The sequence below is a fragment of the Callospermophilus lateralis genome, chromosome 1 (assembly GCF_048772815.1).
Source record: "Callospermophilus lateralis isolate mCalLat2 chromosome 1, mCalLat2.hap1, whole genome shotgun sequence".
NCBI classification, from domain to species: domain Eukaryota; kingdom Metazoa; phylum Chordata; class Mammalia; order Rodentia; family Sciuridae; genus Callospermophilus; species Callospermophilus lateralis.
In genome coordinates this window covers 69,364,203-69,387,064 of record NC_135305.1, presented here as the reverse complement: position 1 = coordinate 69,387,064, position 22,862 = coordinate 69,364,203, and the positions used below count along the sequence as shown (strand labels likewise).

Here is a 22,862-nt window from a genome sequence, read left to right as displayed (position 1 = left end):
TGAAAATCTGAATGTTCGAAATTTGAAAACTTCAAAGTCTAATGTGATGCCATACGTGGAAAATTCTATACCATGAAAATTTTTTCATGTATGAAATTATTTAAATTATTCAAAATATTGTATAAAATTACCTGCAGACTATGTGTGTAAGGTGTGTATGAAACAAATTTCTTGTTAACACTGGATTGTATCCTCAGAATATTTTATTTTATGTAAATATTCAAAAATCTGAAAAAAATATGAAATACTTATGGTCCTAAATATTTCAGATAAGAAATACTCAATCTGCATTGGGTAATTTATTAATTGGAGATAAGTGACTTAGGAATAGTACTCAGGTTTAGGAGAGAGACAAGATAGCATTGTTTTAAATCTGGAAGGTATAGGAAGTGGTTGACACTTGAAAACAATATTGGAGGCCTAATGAAATGGTCCTGGTAGGAAACAATATGATGTCTCAGACTAGAGTCAGCAGGAGACATGTGAGTTTCCCATGCTGCACTCTTCTAGCTAGCAAATCACTTTGCATTAGAAAACACCAACCCCTGCTATTTTCAAGAAGTAGCCAATTCAGTACATAGCCTACTGTTTATGTAAGGTGTTTTTGGTTTTCATTCTTCCTTGTCTCAAGTGGAAATTCAATTTATTTTGAATATGACCTGTATTTTCCTAATAAAAATGTAGCTTTTACACATTTAGCTGATCTCAAACTTGAATATGGAGAAACATCACTACTAGAGATTTTTTTAAGATAGAGATCAAATAAAGACCCTTGGAGATTCACCTACAGGTGTCCTAGACTGCATTTTGAAAAACACTGCTTTTCACATGGTACTTAAACAAACTAATAATAGACATTGCTGAAAGCAATTTTTTGCAAATTCATCCCATGATTTGCTTATAACCCATGTTTTTTGGTAGTTTAAACTTACTTTGTAGCTTATCCATTAGCTTTTAATAATGGAGGCCTTGGCTTGGAAAATATTAAGGATATTTAATTCATTTGTCATGCTGATTAATTTTTGCTAAGAACAGAATTAAGGGAGTTAGTAAATTGGTTACTAGTAAATTTTCTTCAAAGCATTTAAATTATAAACAGCAGTTTGTCATTTGTACAATTAGACATCTATTTTATAATCATGCTGTTTTCGTTCCTTTTTCATGTGAACACATCTCTGTGTGTCCAAAGTGGTGATGAGCAGTGGTTCCATTATCTATTTCTGTGTAATGAGCTATGCTGAAACTTAGTATGTTAGTCAGCTTTTCATTTGCTGTGAAAATACCTGAGAAAATGAACATAGAGGAGGAAAGATTTATTATGGCTCATGGTTTCAGAGGTTTCAGTCCATTATTAGCCAGCTCCATTGCTTTGGGCCTGAGGCAAGGCAGAACATCATGGAGGAAGGGTATGGAAGAGGAAAGCTGCTCACTACATAGCAGCCAGAAAGGAAGGAGAGAGAAAGGAGCAGGAAGAGGATAAGGGAAAGGATAAAAGAAAGAAGAAGGTGCCAGGGACAAGAAATACCCTTTCCCAGTGATCTACTTCCTCCAACCATGCGCCACCTACAGTTTCTACCACCTCCCAGTAGTTGATTCAGCTGTCAGTGGATTAATGCACCTAAAAGGACAGAGAGCTCTCATGATTTACTCACTTCCCCAAAGCTCCACTTCCAAATATTGCTCCATTGGGGACAAGCCTTCAACACATGAAACTTTAGCAGACTTTCCAGATCCAAACCATGACACTTAATGATATAAAATAACTATTTTAATTTGCTCACAGTCATTAATAAGTCAAGACTTTAGAATGGGCTTAGCTGAGTGATCTGTGTCTGATTCTAGTGGCATCAACTGGAATAGCTGGCCTGGAAGATGTATGTGTGTGTGTGTGTGTGTGCGCCTTTTCATTTATCTTCCCAAGTGGCATTTAATTATCCAGGGCCTGTGAATGTGACCTGGGTTTCTTATCATTAATAATCTCACAAAATCACACTTTTTATATAAGGGGTGTTTTCCAAATGGCAAAATCAAAAGCTACCAGTCCAGTAAGTGCCATGTACAATATAATTGGTAAGAGTACTCACAGGTACACCAATCAGATTAAAGCAGATGAAGAAATAAACTCCATCTCTTGTTGTGGAAAAAGGTGGTAATGATGATATTATACTACAAAAGAATAAGTGAGTTGGGAGGGATTGAAGAAAGAAGGAAGGAAGGAAGGAGAGAAAGAAAGGGAGAGAGTAGAAAAGAACAAGGGAGGGAAGGGAGGGAAGAAAGGAAGGAAGGAAATAAAAAGAAAAGAAAATAGTATAGAAGTTGGAGCAAAACAAGGTTAGAATTAGGCATAGAGGTTACTGTGAACATTCAGGATATAGAAAATCAGAACCTATTCCTTGATGAGGGCAATGAAAATGTAAAGGAGAAGAGAGGGATTCAAGAAAGGATGAATTCAGCAATTAATTAGATATTGTTAGAAAAATCAGGGTGCTGCAATAAATCAGACACATGCTCAAAAGTTACTTGGCAAGGCAAACTTGACTTCTGCAAAAGGTATAATACCAAAAAAAAAAAAAAAAAAAAATCTGGCAAGCAAGAACACTGGATAGGAAGTCTGCCCACAATTTTATCCCTAATACAGCACTGCCCCCTTGCTCTGGTAGGAGTTCTTCAGGGTTACAATCTGCAGGATTGACTAATTTAAAATTGGGGAGGGGAAAAGGAAAGACTATAGTTATGACTGGATCACCTACTGTACTATAGGCATTTTGATTGGAAGCCTGAAAACAAAGGGGGTTAATGTTGAGGAGTTCAAAATGGCTGCATATTAACCACATAATTTTATAACTTAATAGCTCCACCCAACTACACACTGAAATTTAGGTTGTAGATTATAGGAAACAGATTTTTGTTACATATTAGGAAACTCTGACTACGGGTTTAACTTTTACAGAAAGGAAAACATTCATCTTACAATATGAGGGTGGTGAAGTGAAGAAAAAGTCTAATTATGAGTAAGTTAATAGTTAAATCTGGAAAATAGGATCTTCCCCCAAATCAAGAAGCCAAGATATGATAGTCATTTGAGGGAAATGAAGATAAGCTGGTGTGTTGACTACATCCTCTTCATATGATGAGGGGACACCCTGGTGGGGAAGAGACACCCTGTTGACCACTGAGAATCAGGTCTGCATGTCAGGAGAAAGGCTAGGGTTAGAAACAGGGAGGTGGTAGATATTGGCAGCATAATAGGAGTCAAAGCTATGGCAGTGGGTGAGTTTCACTGGGAAAAGCATACAAAGAGGGCAGAGAAGTAGAAAAGCCAGAACCTCATTCTGGAATAGTTATATTCAAGGAAAGCATAATGATAAGTCAGCAAAAACTTGAGTATATTCAGAATTCTAGGAAGAGAAGTCACCAGAGAAGATTTCTAGCAGGAAGTGATCACCAAGGGTGAATATTGCAGAGGAGAGGAAGACTGAAGACAGGCCATGGGAGTGTTGGTGATTTTTAAGAAAGTGATTCTGTTGTATAGTGAAGACTGAAGCCAGCAGAGGTTAAGGAATGAATTTGTGGTCAGGAACTGGCACAATTTATAATGCAGTGTTATTTTGTTAATAAAATTCATATTTTAGTGGGACTTTTAACTGCCATTGAAAGATGGGAGGAAATCAAGAAAATACTGCTCATTTAACTAAAATCCATTTCTTTGTGATCTATCATATGTATAATTTAAAGTAACAGTCCACCATTCTTCTTTTGTCTAATACTGCAGATGTCTCTACCAGAGGTAGAGGTCTTTTAGGTCTTAACCCAAAGGATTTCATTTTCATTGAGTTCATCTTAGTAGATAGAAAAGCTCCTTTAAAGTTCAGGTCTGCATCAATAAATGAAACATAACAACAACCATGTATTATTGATATTGTGGGGAGATTTTCTAAGAAGTAAATTTATGGGGACAATACTTTTGTGATCATTTTTATATTTGTTGTAAGCCAGTATCACAAGCTAACCAAATATAATTTTTTCAAAGGCCTAACTCCTAGTTCAACATCATTAACAGTTAATGATGGGATTAGATATAATTCAGCTCTTTTCAACCCCTTATTTTCTTATTTGTTGTTACTATTGGGTAGTCCCTCAGGGTTTATCTGTACCTGACTTTCCTGAGAGCTGTCGTGTAGGAGTTAGTATGTAGTAGGGCACTATGCTGTGCTTTGCAAACTACACCATTTAATTCTTGTGGCAACCTTGCAGAGTTGATGCTATTATTCCCATTTGAGAATGAGAAAAGTAAGACCAAAGAAGTAAAGTGACTTACCAACAATAATACTAACATTAATTTTCAGGGTCTAGATCCCAACTTTGGTTTCTAACTGTAAGGTCTATGCTCTGCCCTCTGAGACTCATGTTCACTGCACTTCTTTTCCTTGAAGTATCAGTATATTACAGTGTTCCAGAAACATGGGTGCTATGCTGTTGATGCTGAATCAACAGGACTTTGATAACTAGAAATGATGCTCTCTTTGACTGATGAATTTGTCTAGATTGAAATAACAAGTTAAAATTTCTTTAAAGAGGTGAAACTGATGTTTTTTCAGGTTTAAGAAGGCGTAGGAAAGAAAAATTGGAAAATGTTAAACTATTGGAAGGAAAAGAAAAACTCTTTGGAACTGTAATTTCAAGTGCTGGTTTGTACTGGATGAAGTGGGCTAAATAAGGTAAAAGATTTTTATGAAGACTTTTCCCAAGATAGGGCAGGTTCTGTTCCTGGTGTTCTTTGAGCACTTTATTCCATTTCACTTTCTAGGGAAGCTGATTGATGAAAATTTCTTAACACTGGGAGACCGGCACAGAGTATGCATGAAGACATGAGCGAAATATGGCAAAACCTTCATCATTAGCCCAAATCTCTCTTTCTCCCACAAGGTGGTGGGTGCTTCTATTCAGCCATAGGGTTCCAAAGGCTAAGTGCTCCTTATGCTTCAGGTGGAAGCCCTGGCACTTAAGAATTGTCCCTGACTTTATAAAGCATCAAGAATTACAGCAGTCAACCACAGCCTTTGCCCTACCAAGATCCATCTAAATATATCACACAACAGAAACGTTTCATAAAACATTAAGAGAATTTACAAATCAGAGCCAGTGCTAGATTGTCTGAGTCAGTGGAGTAAAGTTGTGTTTAATCTGTAGCAGTGGATAATGTTTAGATTATTTGTCACTTTCCTCTGAAAATTCAGTTTGCCTGTGTTATCATATTTTCCTTAGGCTACTGTTAAAATTATCAACCTTTTTCTCTGACATACACATGACACACATAGAGAAAAGAGATATGATTTAAAAGTATTCAATCAACTTGAGGAAATATCAGTTAGAAATGTAAAAGTTTTCTGTAGATAAACTACACACAGATAGTCCATAGTTAGCCAGGAGGAATTTCTTCTGGTTCAGAGTACTTGTATACCAGTATTTATCTTGCTGATATTATATCATCTTTGACAGAGATTACCCATAATTTTATGTTTATACCTTAAATATTCTGTTATTATTAACTTTCAGACAATAACTGTTTTGTACATTCAGAATCAAAAGACTAAATGTTATTTATCCTTAGCAATTTGTGTATCTCATACAAAGCATCTCAGCCCTGGCTTTGTGCCAGCATGTTTATTGATTGCATGTTGAACAATCCTCAATAGATTTCTTTAAATTAACTACTGTAATCAAAGTACAAAGGCAGATAACTATTATTTATGAGAACTGAAAATTGAAAAAAAAACTGAAAATCACAGAAGCAGGAGAGAACTTACTAAGCTGAAATGACTCTGTTAACAATTCAACCTAACACTTCAACAATAAGGTCTATATATCTGGGAACTTAGTATCACTATTCAGACTGACATTATACCAATACACTTTTAACGTGATCTCATTAACATTACCTTGTTGGCTGTTCAAACTGTTCTTTACAAACAAGATGATTTCTCAGCAGGGTAACTAGAGAGCCTGCTTGTTTTTACCTATGAAATGTTCCCGGCAGTGTCTGTCTTCAGCATTTTTGCTTTCTTCTTCTTCACTCATTTGTATTCCCATGAGTGCAGCTGATATCTCTCAGTCTGTTAGGTTCTACTTCACACTCTTGCCCAAATATTCAACTGCATGTAGAATATCTTCCCCTGACAGAAGCTAGGAATCTTAGAATGAATAACCCAAAGCTGAACTCCTTTTTCCCAGATCGCTCCTTGTACTGTGATCCCTTGTTAATAAGGGCAGGTCATTCATGTCTACTCATTGTTCTTTTCTCAGCTCCCATGTCCAGTCAGTTGCCAGATTTGATTTAATCTATATCCACTTAGTCTAGTTTCATTTACTTCCTCAATCCACAAACATTTTTGAGTTTCTTTCTACTTTTATGCTATTTCTTTGAAAAATGAAACAATAAGACAGAGAATGGAGTGGACCGTCGTCACTCTACAGTATGATAATTGTTAATGATAAACATGTGTATGTAGGCTGTTGAAATAGGAATGGGGACATGAAAGTCTTTCAGGAGGGCATGGCATGTAAACTATGTCTGAAAAGATGAAGAGGCCTTATCTAGGAAAAAGTAGAAGAAAGGCCAAAAACACAGTGTGTGTAAATGTGCAGAGGTATGAGTGAGTGAGCATGGTCTTTGCAAGACGGTTACAAGTTGAGGAGGGCTGAGATAAAAGACAGAGGTACATGTATAAAGGGCCATGTGTACCATGCTAGGAAGTTTGAATTTCATTCTGAAAGTATTCTTTTTATCATTTTTTTTTCTTTTTTGCAGGACATCATCTTTTGTCAACATCATTGCAAAAAAATCTCCTGACTGCCCTCTTGTTCACCACTCTCTTGCCTGTGTTTTTTCTAACTGTTGCAGTTAGAAGTGGCTTCCAGTCACAGTTTAAAACCTGTCTCTCTTCCTAATTTTTCAGTGGCCTATGTTTCTCACCAGATTATTCCCATTTCCTATAACCTTCACTTTTCTGCTTCTGACAAACATCATTTGGATCAAGCCTGTGACAACTGTCTTCCCTTAAACCTGTGACAACTGTCTTACATGGACTCCTTAAGCCAGAGTCCATGTGCCACACATCTCGGTAGATTTTGAACACCTTTCTCTGTGTTTTGAACATGGTAGGCCTTTGCTCATTCATTGTGTTGAGTAATAGAAGTGTACTTTATAATCTTATCACATTTCTTTATTTTCTAGGGTCTTTTATGCATGTGGATATAAGCATGCTGCTGTGATAAGCACTGGCTTTCTTGTCACTGCCAGCAAATGTTTCTTACAGCCCACTGGCTTGTAACATGCTCTGGTGCCACAAACCAGTAGCAGTTCCCAAACAGAGTGGCATGGCTGTGTACAAACCCTAATGTGCAATCCTTGTTTTTTCCTGTAGGAAATGAAAGACCTCACTTTTCCTTAGGGTAAAACAGGCTTAGAAAGCATCGATGCAGGGCCCATTGCCAAACATTACAATTTCCAAGGCTCTACACTTCATTTCACTGACAGGTATCGTGAACAGGGCTTTCAATAAGAGCCAGTAGTAGGATTTGAGTACTAGCTCTAACTGTTTGGGGACTGTGAGTAGTATTTCTGAGCCTCAGTTTTCTTACCTATAAAAATAGGAATTAGACTTAATTACTAATATCCTTATAGACATTATTGTTTCACCAGTATGTTGATAGCAGCACACCAATCAAGTATCTTGGTTGCTAACAACACAAACCATTCTGATTTTTTTCATTTTCCTCCTGACTAATTTAAACAGAAAAGATGCCATGGGAAGGATATTGAATAGCTTACACAGAAAGGGTAGGATGAAAACCAGGCTTGGCAGAATTAGCAACAGAGGACACATTTATGCCACTCCACTGGAACAGGGTGGTAAGAATAGCAGTTGGTGTCTCTGCCAGTAAATCTTAATGGCACTCATATCTCTGCCAGTAAAATTGCATCTTTGTGTCACTTCCTTTACTTTCATATTTCCAGATGTGGGTGTCCAACTGGCTCAGCCTGGGTCTGTTGCTCCTCTACCTGCTGGGGTTGGAGAGAAGGATTAATGAACCATTTGGCTTGGGGAGTAGGCAGTAGAAGAGCATGATGACTGTCATAGAGACTCACCTGGACATGCAAGCATCACCAAGACTGGTGCCATTGGGTGTGCCATGCCCAGGCCTGCCAGGATCATAATGAAGTATATTTGGCTTCACCAGCATCACCATATGTACCTTTGAAACTTCAAGCCCTGATAAATTACTTTCTTCCAGAAAATCCAGTTTTCCTAGCGTTTAGCCACTCTTTCAATTTACCTTCTGTTTTACTTTATTTTTTTTCTTTAATAACACTATTCCATGGAATTTAGGGGGCTTCTGATGGAAAATAAGAATTGCAGTTGTAGCTCTGACCACTTGAAGTTGTCATTCTAGTATGAGGAGAAAGGCAGAATGGAGTGAATCACTGATTCTAACTCTTCATTTATCAGTGCTTATATAGTAATAGATTGGGATCAGGAATTATTTCCAATCACAAACAACTTAGAGCAGATCTTGTATATTAAGATAGGAAGGATATTTAGGAAAGATCGTTTAAAGGGAATCTTATTACCTAAGCCTTCCAGTAATACATGTTTTTCTTGTTAGACTAAGTTAAATATTCAGAAAATTACATGTAAGACTATATCATCTTAGTCTCTTGCAGAACAATATTTATCAGATTGCTAGTAACCTTAATTCTGCTTCTGCTTTTTGGGGAAGCCTGCTATGGATGTTATACATTGGGACCCATAGAGTATCTGGTGCTATACCTTGTATCAGAAATATTTTCTAGAAATTAAATCAGAGAAAAACAGCTTCCTAGCTGGGTGCAGTGGTGCAAGCCTGTAATGCCAGCAGCTTGTGAGGCTAAAGCAGGTGGATCATGAACTCAAAGCCAGCCTCAGCAAAAGCAAGGTGCTGAGCAACTCAGTGAGACCCTGTCTCTAAATAAAATACAAAAAGGGCTGGGGATGTGGCTCAGTGGCTTAGTGCCCCTGAGTTCAATCCAGGTATCCCCCTGGGAAAAAAAAAAAAGGTAGCTTTCCTTTTAAAAAATGAAAGTTTCTTGCTTTTATAAGAGAACTGTGAAGTTAGCATATTTTTCCTCTTCAAACGGCTCTCAGATAGCTAAGTACCAGGTATGTTACAGCAACTATTTAGGGTTGTAAGTTGCCACTTTTATTTATCTTCTCTTATTTCTGATTATTTCTTTTATAAGCCTTCTCGCTTTCATTTTGAAAAGGATGAAAGAGAGAAGGGAAGTAGGAAGAGATGGCTGGACAAAAACTGGATGCCAGATGACCACCTAAAATGCATAGGTGACCTCAGTAGAGGAATAGCTGCATCCATCACAGTAGCATGGCAGGTACTGGATATCATCATCCCAAATCCTCCTTTTCCAATGGTAGTCTCTCCCATCTCAGTGGCCGCCTGCCCTGTTGGTCTAAATATTGTTTAAGACAGTATCAACAACAATAAAGACTTTATACCACTCTCCTCCTGGGTTTATGTGCAGTTTTATTTCCTACATAAAAAAATAGCATGTGGGGCATCAGCTACTAGAGAACACAATGAGACATCGGTCAGTAATGTCATCCACCCACTGTGGATTATTGGGAATGCTGTGAGTTTCTAGCTATCCAAATTATATTCAAGCATTTCATCACCTGCTTAATCAAGCTGCAAAATAAGGAGCTAGACCACTTCAACTCTAGTGATTTGATTATGTGGTGAAGAGACGGGTGCATAAACATTAATCCTGGGAAATTAATTCATGAAAATTAGCTGAAGATACCCCTAGAGGCCTGTTTGGTATCTATTTTTGCATAAAATGTTGAACTGACTACTTACTGAGGGTGTCTTGGGGGACTGGAATGATTATGCATGATTCTGTAGTTATCTGGAGAGAATCATGAAGAGGCCATGAAGTGACCTGAAAATGCATTCTGATTAAAGCTAAGTCTTGAACAGGAAAATTGCTTTGAAATGATTAAAGTTAAAATTGTTGGTAATGAAGGAAAACACTTGTCCTAGAATGAGGCCTTTGAAAGAGAGATCATTTTGAACCTTTTGTAAAGCATATGGCTTTACTTTTCAGTGGCAGAATTTTACATTGTAACGAACTATCATGTTATCTGAACTTGGACATCCAGTGGAAAATCAGGAGAAATGTTCATGGTAAAAGTCTGGCAGGAGATATCATGGGTGGAGATCTGCCCTCAGGAGATGGAAGTCTCTGGCAGCCCTTGGAGTGAGCTTAGAAGAATCTGATCAGTGCAATCTTCCCAAGTCTTGCCACACCCTCTGCTCCCAGGGCCCTGGGCTCCTCAGGATGGCCAGCAAGCCAGATTTGTTTTAATGTTTTGTTTAAACATCTGTCTTTCCCACCAGATCATGAGTTCCTGGAGAACAGGGATCATGTTTATTGTTTTCTATGTATTTCCCACATCTACCAGGGTGCTGTCCCTTCTAGAATTAAGCCCCTAATTCTGATTACATTGATTCTCAATGTTATATATTTGCTGTTGCATATATTTAATGTTGTACCTAAAACCTCAAGACATAGATGTATTATAGAATTCCAATTTTCCAACTGTTGGAAATGTGATATGAGTGTCTGTCTGTAACAATGTCTGTACCATAATATTAGGTAATACTCCCAGCTGAGTGTGGGGCAACTCTGTAATCAAGCACCTTAATGCTTCTGCAGCAAAAATGATAAACAGACACACTGTGTGGAGAAATGAGGACTGCCATTCATAACAGCTCAGGTCGGGTCAGGTCTTGCTACCAGGTTACAAAGTGTGTTTATGTGAGCTCTTTAGATTTTGGAGTTGCCAGTGAGGTTCTGTGGGCCTGTTATATCCCTTAAGGAAGGAGCTCCCATCTAAGGGAAATACTCGTCCATGCAAGGCCTCTTGTGCTTGGTAGTTCAGGGAGGAGAAAGAGAAAGATGTTGAGTTTTCCTGCATGTGAACTGTTCACAGAACTGACACTGCTGCTAGGGTCCCTCAGGAGGATGGTGGTACCAGAGAGGGAAGTGGAAGTAGTTAATTCCTGGCAAAGAAAGTTTCCACATTGTGCCACCACTGTCTCTGCACTTTTCCTCATCTGTTGCTCCTTCCTCTTTGTTCTAACCTATTTTTCCATTTTTCTAATTCTCCCTTCTCCCTTCTTCATTTCTATCTATCTTTAATTTTTTTTCTTACCAAAAGTTAGATCTTAGGAGTTTGATGCTTTTTTTTTTTTTTCCTTCTGTACATCTCACCTCATGCACCTGAAGAACGGAAGCTTTGCTCCTATTCTCTTTTCTTTGAGTAGATAGATACAAGTCAGTGGTTAGGATGAAAGCATTCTTTGTAACATGTCTTTGTTAGGAGTGGTGTTTATCTGTTTAGTGCTGTGCAGATAAGCACTTCAGGAATGTGGAAATGCATGGTAGTCTAATACTTTCCCTTTGTGAACCTTGCCTGCTATTATCAAAATATGTTGATGAAAAATTGAAATCGGGATGTGTTAATCCATGTTTGAAAATACAGTAGACAGCATTGTTTCCACTCTTCAGTCTTTTTTCAAAATATCTTTTTGATAATCCTTTTTGAACAGAACAATTGCTCATTTTTCTATGTGCATTTTTGTGTGCCTGCCTTTATTTTTAATTCTGTTTGATTTTCTTAGACCATGCATCTGTTTTTGTTGGTATCTAAAGAATGCTTGCTTTTGTGCTATTAAAGGAATTACTTTATTGTTTTCTCTTTTTCTGTTGTCTCTCGGGTTGTTTTTAGTATTATTGTATTGATGTGTGATGATGAAATGAGCAAAATAATGGTGACCTGTGAGGTCCAACCAAGAAGACAGAATCTGCATTGTCAGGACATCTCCCTCCACTGTGGCACTGAATGCAGGTAAACAAAGCAGAGGTTGCCAGTGAAGTCCTGGTTTTCTCTTCAGTGACCTTGTTCTCTTAGGACACTCCCAGCTTTGGTCTCAGCAGTGGTTCCAAGGACAATACTCTCTTTGTTGCACCACAATCCAGAAAGACTTCATTAATGTATCCCTCGGAAGTGTTCACTAGCTCACATGGAGCAAATTGGCATTGATGTTGTATTCTGGAAACTTTAGTCTGGAAAGAAAACAGGTAGCTAGAGTGATGATCAGTGGCCAAATAAACCATCTATGATGCATCAAGAACTGTGAATCACTTGTGATAAGTTATTCTTGTCCTTTATTCTTGTTCATTTTCCTTAGAAGCAAATAAGAGTCACCAGAGCCAATCTGAATCAATTTCCTGTGCCTTTATAATGTGTTTAAATGACTTATTGAGAAGATGTGGTAAACACAAAAGAAAATATATTATTACATGTACACATTTACATGCATTTTAACTTATATTTGATCTTTTAACAATTCTTGAGATATGTCAGAGTTCTTTGGTAGGAGCTATTTGCTGTAAACCCATTGTGGCATACCATCCATGATTACAAAGTCCTCATGTCATCTAATAATGTTTTCTAAGAGATATGGATGTTTCTCTTAAGTTAGGTGAGAAAATCATGAAGATGTTTGGAAACACATAAATGTGAAAGACTTTGGATGTCTGATTGTAAAGCTGACATTTCTTTAGGCTTTGAAATATCAGTACTTACTTTAAAACAACATTTTTCAAAGTTCATATATTTTTCCAGTTTGATTTGATTTTCAAACATAATTATAAGTAAGTTAATATTGTAAGATAAATATCATCTGACTACAACTTTTTGAAAAATTCTCCCTCTTTTTGTGCTGCTAAATAAATTCATCAAAGATAGATTTTATTTGCTAATAATGTAGATAAATGTGTTTGTTTTTCCTATTTAGAAAACATTTTAATCAAGTGAACTTAGAAGTTTTGTGCTTTATCTCATTCTCACATAAATCCTCTTCTGATCCTTCAGTATTAAACATCTTCTAAGAAAGGTCTTTGTTACCAGCAATAGGCGCCTTCCTTTGCTATCTTCTTTCCTGCGTTTTCTACTCTTTTCTACTTCAGCACTCTTTTGCTTTCACTTGTCCTTATTTTATCCTTGCAAACTCTGCCCTCGGAGAGGGTCTCCTGAAGCCAAGGAATGGAGGCATGTCCTGTAGACTGCAGGTCCATGGGGAGGTTGGAGAGGGAACCTCACAGCATTCACCTGTGCTCCTGGCACCTGAAGGAAAAACTGGGCTCATAAAAGCTGTGTCTGGCAGATGCCAAAATAACTTCTCCATGGAGCCAATTCAACTGGACACAAACAATTCAGTGTAAATTTAGTCTATGTGGTTCCCTGGCATTTTGTAGACAAAACAAACTGGTTGATTGATATAGTACTGATGACTTTCCAACTAGTACTTTTTGGTGATTCCTAGAGTAGCTACCCCTAAAGTAGGGATATGAACATCCCGGTGATGTGATAATGATACTCTGAATGCAAGAAATAATTAAAACATCTGTTTATATCTAAAATTTAGAATTTGAGTGCCGCAGTTTGGCTGGGCACAAAATAACCAAGCCGCCACAAAGCCTTGTAGGTTCAAACAGCAACTCTTTATTCCCGAACTCTCACCGGCACTCTACACACACTTCCCGGGAACACACTCCCTCCACCCAGCTCGCGAGCCAATTCTCTCTGAATCCCCACAAGAACTCAAGGGGAACTCCAAAGTAGCAGGTGCCCTAGGCAGCAGGATCCGCCCTAATCCAGGAGCCGCCCTAATCCCAGAGCAGGGTCACCTTTCAACCATTCCCTCTAATGCCAGGCATCATTCCGACTAAACTGTGGCTCTCAACATTTGAGCTTTGCTAATGTTTGATTTTATGGATCTTTAATTATATATAATTTTAAAATATAAATAATGAAAGTGAATTCTAAAAATTTTGCTGATGAGGTACACAACCAAAACAATGTGGTGGCTACTATTCTATATCACTGCTTACCAAGATGCAAGGTCCCCTAGGGACAACAGAGGTACTGTAAGAGGTCCATTAATACAGGCAGATGGAGGTTTTTCTCATTCAGTAGATCTACTAAAGGTTTACAATGGTTCTCTTGATGTTTTTGTGTTGTAGTTTAATATTTATTATAAAAGTAGATTCTTATTGTCTGAAAATATTTTAAATCCATTTAAGGAGACACAGTTATACACAGGACACAAATAAGTAAGGAGAAGAGAATCAACTTCCAATAAGATGTTATATTATTGGTTCATTAATCAACATTCTGTTACTAAAACAAATACCTGAAATGATTGGCTTATTAAAAAAAGTTTATTTTGGCCCCCAGTTTTGGAGGCTTGGTAGGCCCTGTTGCTTTTGGGCCTATGGTAGGGCATTCTATCATGACAACAGTACACAACAAAACTGTGCACTATTTGACTGGGATGCAAAAGACAGGGTGGGGAAAGTGCTGGCATTCTAAGATCTTCATGGGTACACCTCCAATGACCAGAAGAACTCCCACTAGACCCCTCCTTTTAAAGGTTTTACCACCACTTAATAGAGCCACAGACTGTAGAACAAACCTTTTATGCCTAGGTCTTTTTAAAAGCCAAACTATAGTAGTTGAAGTATTTAACTTATTGGAAGAGTTGTATGTGCTCAATAATCTCTCTTTAATACAGAAACCATTTCTTTTCTTTTATCCATATTTTGAGTGAAGATTGGGACATACTATGAACCTTAATTCTAGCTTGATGTTCCTTTTTTTTGTTTCATGTGTGTATTAATTTGCAAGGGCTGTCATAGCTACATCATCATAGATGAGTTGCTTAAACAACCATCTATTTTCTGATAGTTTTGGAGCTGGAAGTCCTAGATCCAGGAATCAAGAGGTCTGGTTTCTTCTCAGGTCTCTCTTCTGGACTTGCAGATAGTCTCCTTTTTGCTGTGTTCTCACATGCTCTGTGTGCATGCATGCCTGGTGTCTCTATGAGTATCCTAATCTATCATAAGAACACCAGTCAAGTCAGGTAGGGTCTTATTTTAACTTAATCACTCCTTATAGGGCATATCTCCAGATGTAGTTGCATTCTCAGATACTGTTAAGATGTCAGCATATAAATTTGGAGGACAAAGTTGGGCCATAACAATAGACTTTCAATTAGTTTTGATAAATTTCTTAGGAAATGATGTGGGACCTAGCAAGGTCAAGAAGCATCAAGTAGGGCAACTATACATCCTGATTTGACCAGGCCATTTTCCACTTAGTATCCTGACCTAATTAAAATAATGCTCCTGTTGACTCTCATATGTATCTTATTTGGATGATAAATTGTGATACAGATGCTCTGGAACCAGATTTTATGTGTTTGAGTCTCAGTTCATAAACCATATTGCTGTATCTAGGTTTCCTCAACAATGAAGTAGAGGTGATAATTGTACCTACTCAGCAGTTATTGTGAAAATTAAATGAGTTGGTATGTGTGGTTAAACTATGTGAATTAAAGAGGAGTAGGAGGAAGAGGATTCCATTTCCCAGGCAGAATGGTTAATCTCATATGTCAATTTGGCTGGGCTGCAGTGCCCAGATATTTGGTTTAACATTTTTCTGGGTGTATCTGTGAGTGTGCTTCAGGATGAGATTTATATTTAAATCAGTTGGCTATGAATAATGAAGATTATCCTATGATTTTGGTGGGCCTCCTTCAATAAGTTGAATGCCTGAGTAGAGCAATAGGTTCAACTTCCCCTGCCTGCCACCCCATCAAGAGGGAAAGAGCCAACAGATGCCTTATACCTCATCTACAATATTAACCCTTCCTGATTCACCAGAAGACAACCGTTGAATTTAAACTCCGACGTTTTCCCCAGTCTTCTAACAGTTGTCCCTGCTAGATTTTGGACTTGCTAAACCTCCACAATGAGGTGTGCTAATTCCCTAAAATAAATCTACTTATATTATATTTCCTGTTTTATTTCTCTGGAGAATCTTAATACACCAGGTGTGGAGGCCAAAGCATAACTTTATTCAAAACATAGCTTTTGATTTTGAAAAAGTTCCGGTATTCCTGGATTTTTATATTCTTCTATATTCACTATGTTTTCTGCACATCTATAGACATACCAACAAAAAATAAAGACCCATGTCCACACAATCAAGAAAATGAATAGACTGTTTAGATATAACATGTATAGATATCTGTGCACACACAAACACACACACACATACACACATACATAAAAAATATTATTTAAAAATATTTTTTAAACCCTGAATTTTGCATTCCCATATCATGATTTTAAGCAATTTTGGTATTATTCATTGATAGATATTTTTCACCATTATTATTCATAATTGTGAAGATTAATTTTTCTCATGATTTGAGAATAGTATCTTTAATAAATTTGAAATTAAAGAATCCTAAGATTAGTTTCAGTAAAATGAGTGTTGATTAAAAAAAAAAAAAAAAACAGAATTGAATGACTGTGTCCAAAACTGAACTCCAAAACTAAAGCAAGCAAGCAAACAAATATATTGGCAAGAGTTCAGTGAAGTTAAAAAAATTGGCAAAGCACCCTTGTGAAAAAGTTTAAGAACTTGAAAAAAGCAAGACTTGAGGTACAATTGAGTAGCACCTATCAAATCTAAAAAAGATTACTCTGGATGTGATGGAGACCAGCCCTTCTCTAACTCAGGTGAGCCTAGACATAAACAAAGGTAAATAACAACAGCAGAATGGCATGGCTGATCATTCAGGCTTGGGGAAATATTTCCTGGCAATTAATGTGTGAGGCACTGTTACTTAGGATGTTCTGCAATATATTCTCCTTACCTTCTCTCATATTTAAGGAACATTGTGCTGGCATTTGGGTCCCTGGGATAATACAGAATACTCTCAGCATCCTAAGATCAACTGATTAGTGAATCTTGATTCCCCTTTGCCCTGCAATATAAAATGTCATAACCTCTGGCAATTAAGATGTGGACATCTTTGGGGAGGAGGTATCATTCTGCTTACTATACCTTTTAAAAATAATTTTGACTTTTGAACCATTGTAAATGTTTATTCATTCAAAAATAAAGATGAATCAAAAAAGAATAACCAAAGCAAATTCTAAAATTGAATATAAATAGAAACAAATGAACTTGTTTATGAATTGGTAACATTACTGCACTTGGGAGAAAAAAAGACTTGATTCAAATGAAATTTGAACACAGGACTCTACCAAACATCCTTAAAACAAGATATATTTTAAGTACTGCTGTGCTTTGAAAAGATTTGAAAATGGTTTGTCTCCCAGAACTCATGGAGTTTTATACCCATTTTGAGGTATTAATAGGATACAAACTTAATCCAGCTATGCAGTTTGAAGGTCGGGCCTTTGAAAGGTGTTTAGAATTAGATGAAGTCATTAAGGTGGAACCCCATGACAGAACATTGTGGTTTTATCAGAAGAGAAAGACCAGACACACACTCCACAAACCAGGACTCTGCCAGCAGCAAGGCCATCCCCAGGTATAGTACAAGAAGCTAAATAATTGCAAGAAATCTTGATTTTTACCAATAAATGTTTTGTGGTTATAGTAGTGATAATATAGTCACCCTGAAATTTTTTGTGTCCTTTAGGAATATGTAAATAAGCAAATGTGTTAATGTGGGGAGCCAAGGTGCTCACTGTGAAAGAAGGGAAATAAAATTTAGAATGGGGGAAACTGAAGGGAGAGCCTTTTGGTGCTAGATTTTTGTGTGTTTATTCCCTGAAATGTCATGGAATATTGATACCCCAGTATCAATGAGCATGTCTAATATCAGACCTTGGTTTATAAATGTCATTTCTTGCTAAAAGAAATCAAGGCATTTTAAGGAAATGTCTGAGTTTAGGCAAAACAGGTTTAAGGTACAAGTAAGCCTACAGCAACTAGTGGTGCCAAAAAGTAAGAAAGTGCTTAAATCAGGTTGATGGTGACATGCCTAGAGAACACTGGCCAAAATGAGGACTTTGAACATCCAACAAAGAAAAGATTGTAACAGGTTCTGATTTAATAAGCACATCTTTGGTATTAAAATAAAGGAGTTGGGGCTGAGAGAGAAATAGAAGGCCTTTCCCCCCGTTTTTTAGAGAAGAGTGTTGACTAGCAGATATAAAAGAAATAATAGAGGAAAATCACTGTTTTTATGATCTCCAATGTAGTAAGTAATTAAGGCAGGATTGTTAAGGGATGGTAAAGTCATTAGATGTAATTTTGTTGACATACAGAATATTTATCCTGTTTCAAAATATCCCATAGATTACTTATTAATTACAAAAGGGAAAATATGTGTTTGTAAATGGAGAAATCTGGTCACCATCGTCTTAATTAAGCTATCAAACTTAACATTAAAACAATGGGAAAAGCTGATATTGTTGTCTCCCAGTGTGATAGAGTGGGAAGAACACATTATCAACTGTATTTTAATCCCGCCAAAATGTTTTAACTTGCATCTATTTATGAGAGGAAAAAAAAATCAGACAATGCTAGAGAGAAAAAACATCAGGCAATGCTAGATGTTGGACATTTTGTAAGGTAACTGTCCTGGAATTCAGGTTAAAGTAAACAAAATATAATTGGAAGCAAATAATGACCACTAAATGCAATTTGTCATCCTTGATTAGATCCCAAATTTTAAAAATAAAATAGATAGAAAATATACTATTGGAACAATTGGAAAATTTTGAACGTGGACTATATAACAAGTAATATGGTATTAATAGTAAACATGTTAGCCTGGGGTAATGGTATATATCTGTAATCCCATGGACTCAGGAGGCTGAAGCAGGAGGATTACAAGTTCAAGGTCAACATTAAAAACTTAGCAACACTCTGTCCCAAAATAGAAATGAAAAGTGCTGATGGTATAGCTCAGTGGTAAAGCACCTGTGGGTTCTATACACTGTATCACCAACAATTCTGTACTAATCTCTGTAGACGACCAATAGGAAAAACATTTGAAAATAAATTAGTAAATGAAATGGGCATATAATATATGATTTATAGCTGGCATTCAAAAACTATGTCCTAACTATGAATGTCTTCAGGAACCATTCAGATATTCCACAGTAGTAACAATAATAACAACAACAAATGGCATGGATTTCTAGCCTTACCTCAGACCCCCTGGCAGGTGATCTCTGAGGCTATGGCCCTGATCTGTATTTTAAACAACTATGCCATCTTCTCCAGCTCATTGAGTTAATGTCTTTAGGGAGATTATGATGTTTAAGGTTCCCTTTCTGCCTCTGGGCTCAGCCTTACTTCCTCCAGGAAGAGTTTTTTCCCCTGCCTCCTCTTCCCTCCTGGCAGATCACTGCTCATCTCTGCTGATGGGCTTCTTGACCATCTGCCATGATCTTCATACTTTCCTTAGCTTCCTGTTCCACCATGTTTGGCTTGCCGGCTTGCCAGCTTGCCGGCTTGCCCTTGGGTTTTACTGTCTCCGGGAATGCTGGTTCCCTGTTGCTCAGTGTGGTCTTCCATCGAGGCAGGCTACCAGGGATTCACACCTAACTCGCAGCTCATACAATATTAGCACAATACTTTTCACAAAATCTGAATTTTTTAAGTCTGTATGATTTTTTTTCAGAATGAAATTCAGATACATGAACTCTGTAAGAAATTCTGAGATTATAAACTATTTATGCTTCCTGAGTCTATAGAGACAGGTTCTTGAGGGAACCGGTTAGGGTTGCAACCTGTCCTGCCTGGTACTGGAGCCAGATTCCAGCAATTGATAGTATGTGACTTTTGACAGATTTCTTAATTTCTCTGGACATTTTTTTCCTGATCTATAAAGTGTAAATAATAAACTACCTACAAAAAACGGTTGTTGCAAGTATGAAAGGAGTTTACATACATAAGACACCTGGGAAAATGCTATCTATGTAAGTGTTGACTATTTTATCAGCATCTTTCTATGGAATGCCAGATGTGAATCAAATTCTGCTCTCAAGATATTGATGATGACCTTTATAAAATGTTTTCTTTGTTGCTTTCTTTGTGTTTTCATGGACTCAGGTTTCCCTGGGACTTTTGCATGCCCATGCTACTCATATCCTGTGGCCTCCAGAACGCTGGCAGAAACTGGAATCCGTTCTTCCTCCAGAGCGCATACTGGTTAAGAGTGAAGAGGAATGACTGCATGGCTCCTCTGGACTGCCCACTTTGAGGAGACAATTATTGTGGGAGAGGAGCACCCCAAAAGGGGAAATCTCCCTGCAATATGATGTTATGCAGGAAACAATGTCCACATTAAGGTCATCTATATTCTTAAAGTTTTAAAATATTAAACAGTTTTAAACAACACCAGATTCTGTGTTAACTTTTAGTACTCTATTGTTTATTGCCCCCCCGAAAATGCAGATATTTAGGAATATGAAAATATTGCATCTATGTCTTAAAAGAGGTAACCTTGATTTCTTGTTGTACATACTTATTCTGTTGATTGGGTTTTGATTTTGTGCCTGCTGCTGAAAGATTTTGAAAATTAATATTCAATGACAATAGTTTATCATTTACTGTTAAGACAGAACATGAAAAGACATACATATAATAATAGGAATTATATTGTAATTGATAGTGTCTACAGTGCAGTGATTGCCAGATAAACTGGCAGTGAACAGTGATGTTAAAATAAAACAATGATTTGTTCAGATCTTGTTTTGGTATTTAATTATCACTTAACCAGACATCCATTAATGAGGAACATATTGTCTTTTATGCAAGTAAGGAATTAAATAATGGAGAACCAATTCTATCAATACTTTAAAACAATCAAGCCTTTTCCATTGGCTTCTGCATGATCTCATGCCTGATCAAAATGATGAAGAAATTCATTTATCAACATTCAGTCACTTTTTAATGAAATGTTCTCAGTGAAATAAAAAAAAAATCACTCTAGATCAGCTAAGTTTGATTTTTCCCCAAATGATTTCTCAGTGTCCTGTCTATAATACTGAAATCACCACTTGCCAAAGGGGAGTAGTAGTAGAATAATAGCTTCTGTAATTTGTACAAATAAGGAGACAAATTCCCCACAAAGTCTGTAGGATTTATAAAGTCTTTTTTCCCTTTTCCTTCTTGTTGGCTGGAGGTTTGTGCTGATTAAAACACAGTCTCTGTATCAATTCCCTCTGTTCATCTGGACTCATTTTCTTCGGTGTTATCAGCAGACAAGATCCCAAATAATGACTAGCCATCTTGCAAATGTGGATACTAATGTCTCATTAGCAGGCAGAAAAGAAAGAGCAATAGAAATACATGTGTTCACACACACACACACACACACACACACACACACACAAACACATGAACACACACATAGTAAGAACATATGTTTCTGCTAATAATTTATTAGCATCAGGATAGCTCAATCCAATAAACATCTTCTGGCCCTTATATACTAAAGTGGTCAAAATTGGTTCTATTGTTTTGTTTTTTGGTTTCTTTGAACCAGGGATGGAACCCAGGGGCACTTAACCACTGAGCAAAATCCCCAGGCCCTTTTTTATATTTTATTTAGAGACAGGATCTTGATGAGTTACTTAGGGTCTTGCTAAATTGCTGAGCCTGACTTTCAACTCTCAATCTTCCTGCCTCAGCCTCCTGAGCTTCTAGAATTAGAGGCATGTGCCACAGTACCTGGCTAGAATTGTTGTTTTTAAAAGCAGATCTGCTTAAAAATCTTCCAATGAATTTTCATTGCCCTTCTCAATTCTTCAATTCCATTTCCTTTGTTCCCCAGCTTGAACATTAGGGTCTGACCTTTAACTGCAGTTTATTGAATACTCACAGTTATTTTATGTTTTATAATCTCCCTCCTTGGTGAAGTGTATTCCCCGAGATTATATGTAAAATATTAAGTGCATAGGGGTTTTGACTTTTTAGTCACTAATGCACAATAAGTCTGAGGGTTGTGGATCAGAGGGTACCAAAAGAATGTAGAATAGGAGTAAATGGAGAGGTGCATGGAAGACCTGCTATTTACCACTGGTATGGAAGAATTCAATATTTTAACAGTTTGGCAAACTGGCCACCAACCTTGCTACCCTTATTGACTACCTGTGTCATTCTCACTCAAACTATTAATTTAAGGTTATAAATCTTCAGAGAGGAGATAAGTGCCCTTTCTATTCCATTTTTTTATTCTCCAGTCATCTAACACATAACCAGCAGAGTTTAACACCTAATTCTTGCTGAACAACTTGGCTCAAGAGTTACTTCCTCAGAAATGCAACTTCAGCCAAAGTTAATCACTGCACTACCCGTTATGCACATTCATGAGGGCACGAATCTTACTGGCACACTAAAGAGTTCATGTGTGTATTTTCTCCCTTGCTGGGTTGTGAACAAGCTAGTCTAGTCCTAGTCCAGAGCAAGGTTAATCTTGCTCAATTTAATACTGTAATTTTACAAAATTGATCAAAAATATCTGTCCAATCAATGTATGAATGTTAGGTGCTGTGTTAAGAATGGAAAATTAAGATGCATAAAACAAATTTTCTCAGTTTTCTGATGGGAGGTGGAAGTAATAAAGAGGCAAGCAGGTCTCACATGGTCTAGCAGTAGGAATGTAGTGTGGAACAGGTGCTGTGGAAGCAGAGAGGATGGCGAGTGGGATTGTACACAGAGGAATCTGAGGAGGGAGCAGAGGGGAGGGCTTCACAGGACAGATGCTTGAACTGAGGTTTCTAGGCTGAATGGAGTCATCCTTCTGTGAATTATAAATGTAATCAGTACAAAATTATTTTGGTCACCTAAATTGTTTCCAGTAATTGCCATTTAAATACTGCCATTTAATATATATATATA

General features: G+C 37.2%; 1 protein-coding gene across 1 annotated transcript in view; it reads left to right on the top strand.

The window, feature by feature from the left end:
- Positions 1–21,178, top strand: part of Immp2l (inner mitochondrial membrane peptidase subunit 2) — an 863,006-nt gene extending 841,828 nt beyond the window's left edge. The window contains exon 7 of the mRNA XM_076862880.2: positions 20,070–21,178. Within this exon, the coding sequence (XP_076718995.1) occupies positions 20,070–20,189 (120 nt within the window). The 3' untranslated portion in view covers positions 20,190–21,178. The remainder of the gene's footprint in view (positions 1–20,069) is intronic.
- The last annotated feature ends 1,684 nt before the right edge of the window (positions 21,179–22,862 follow it).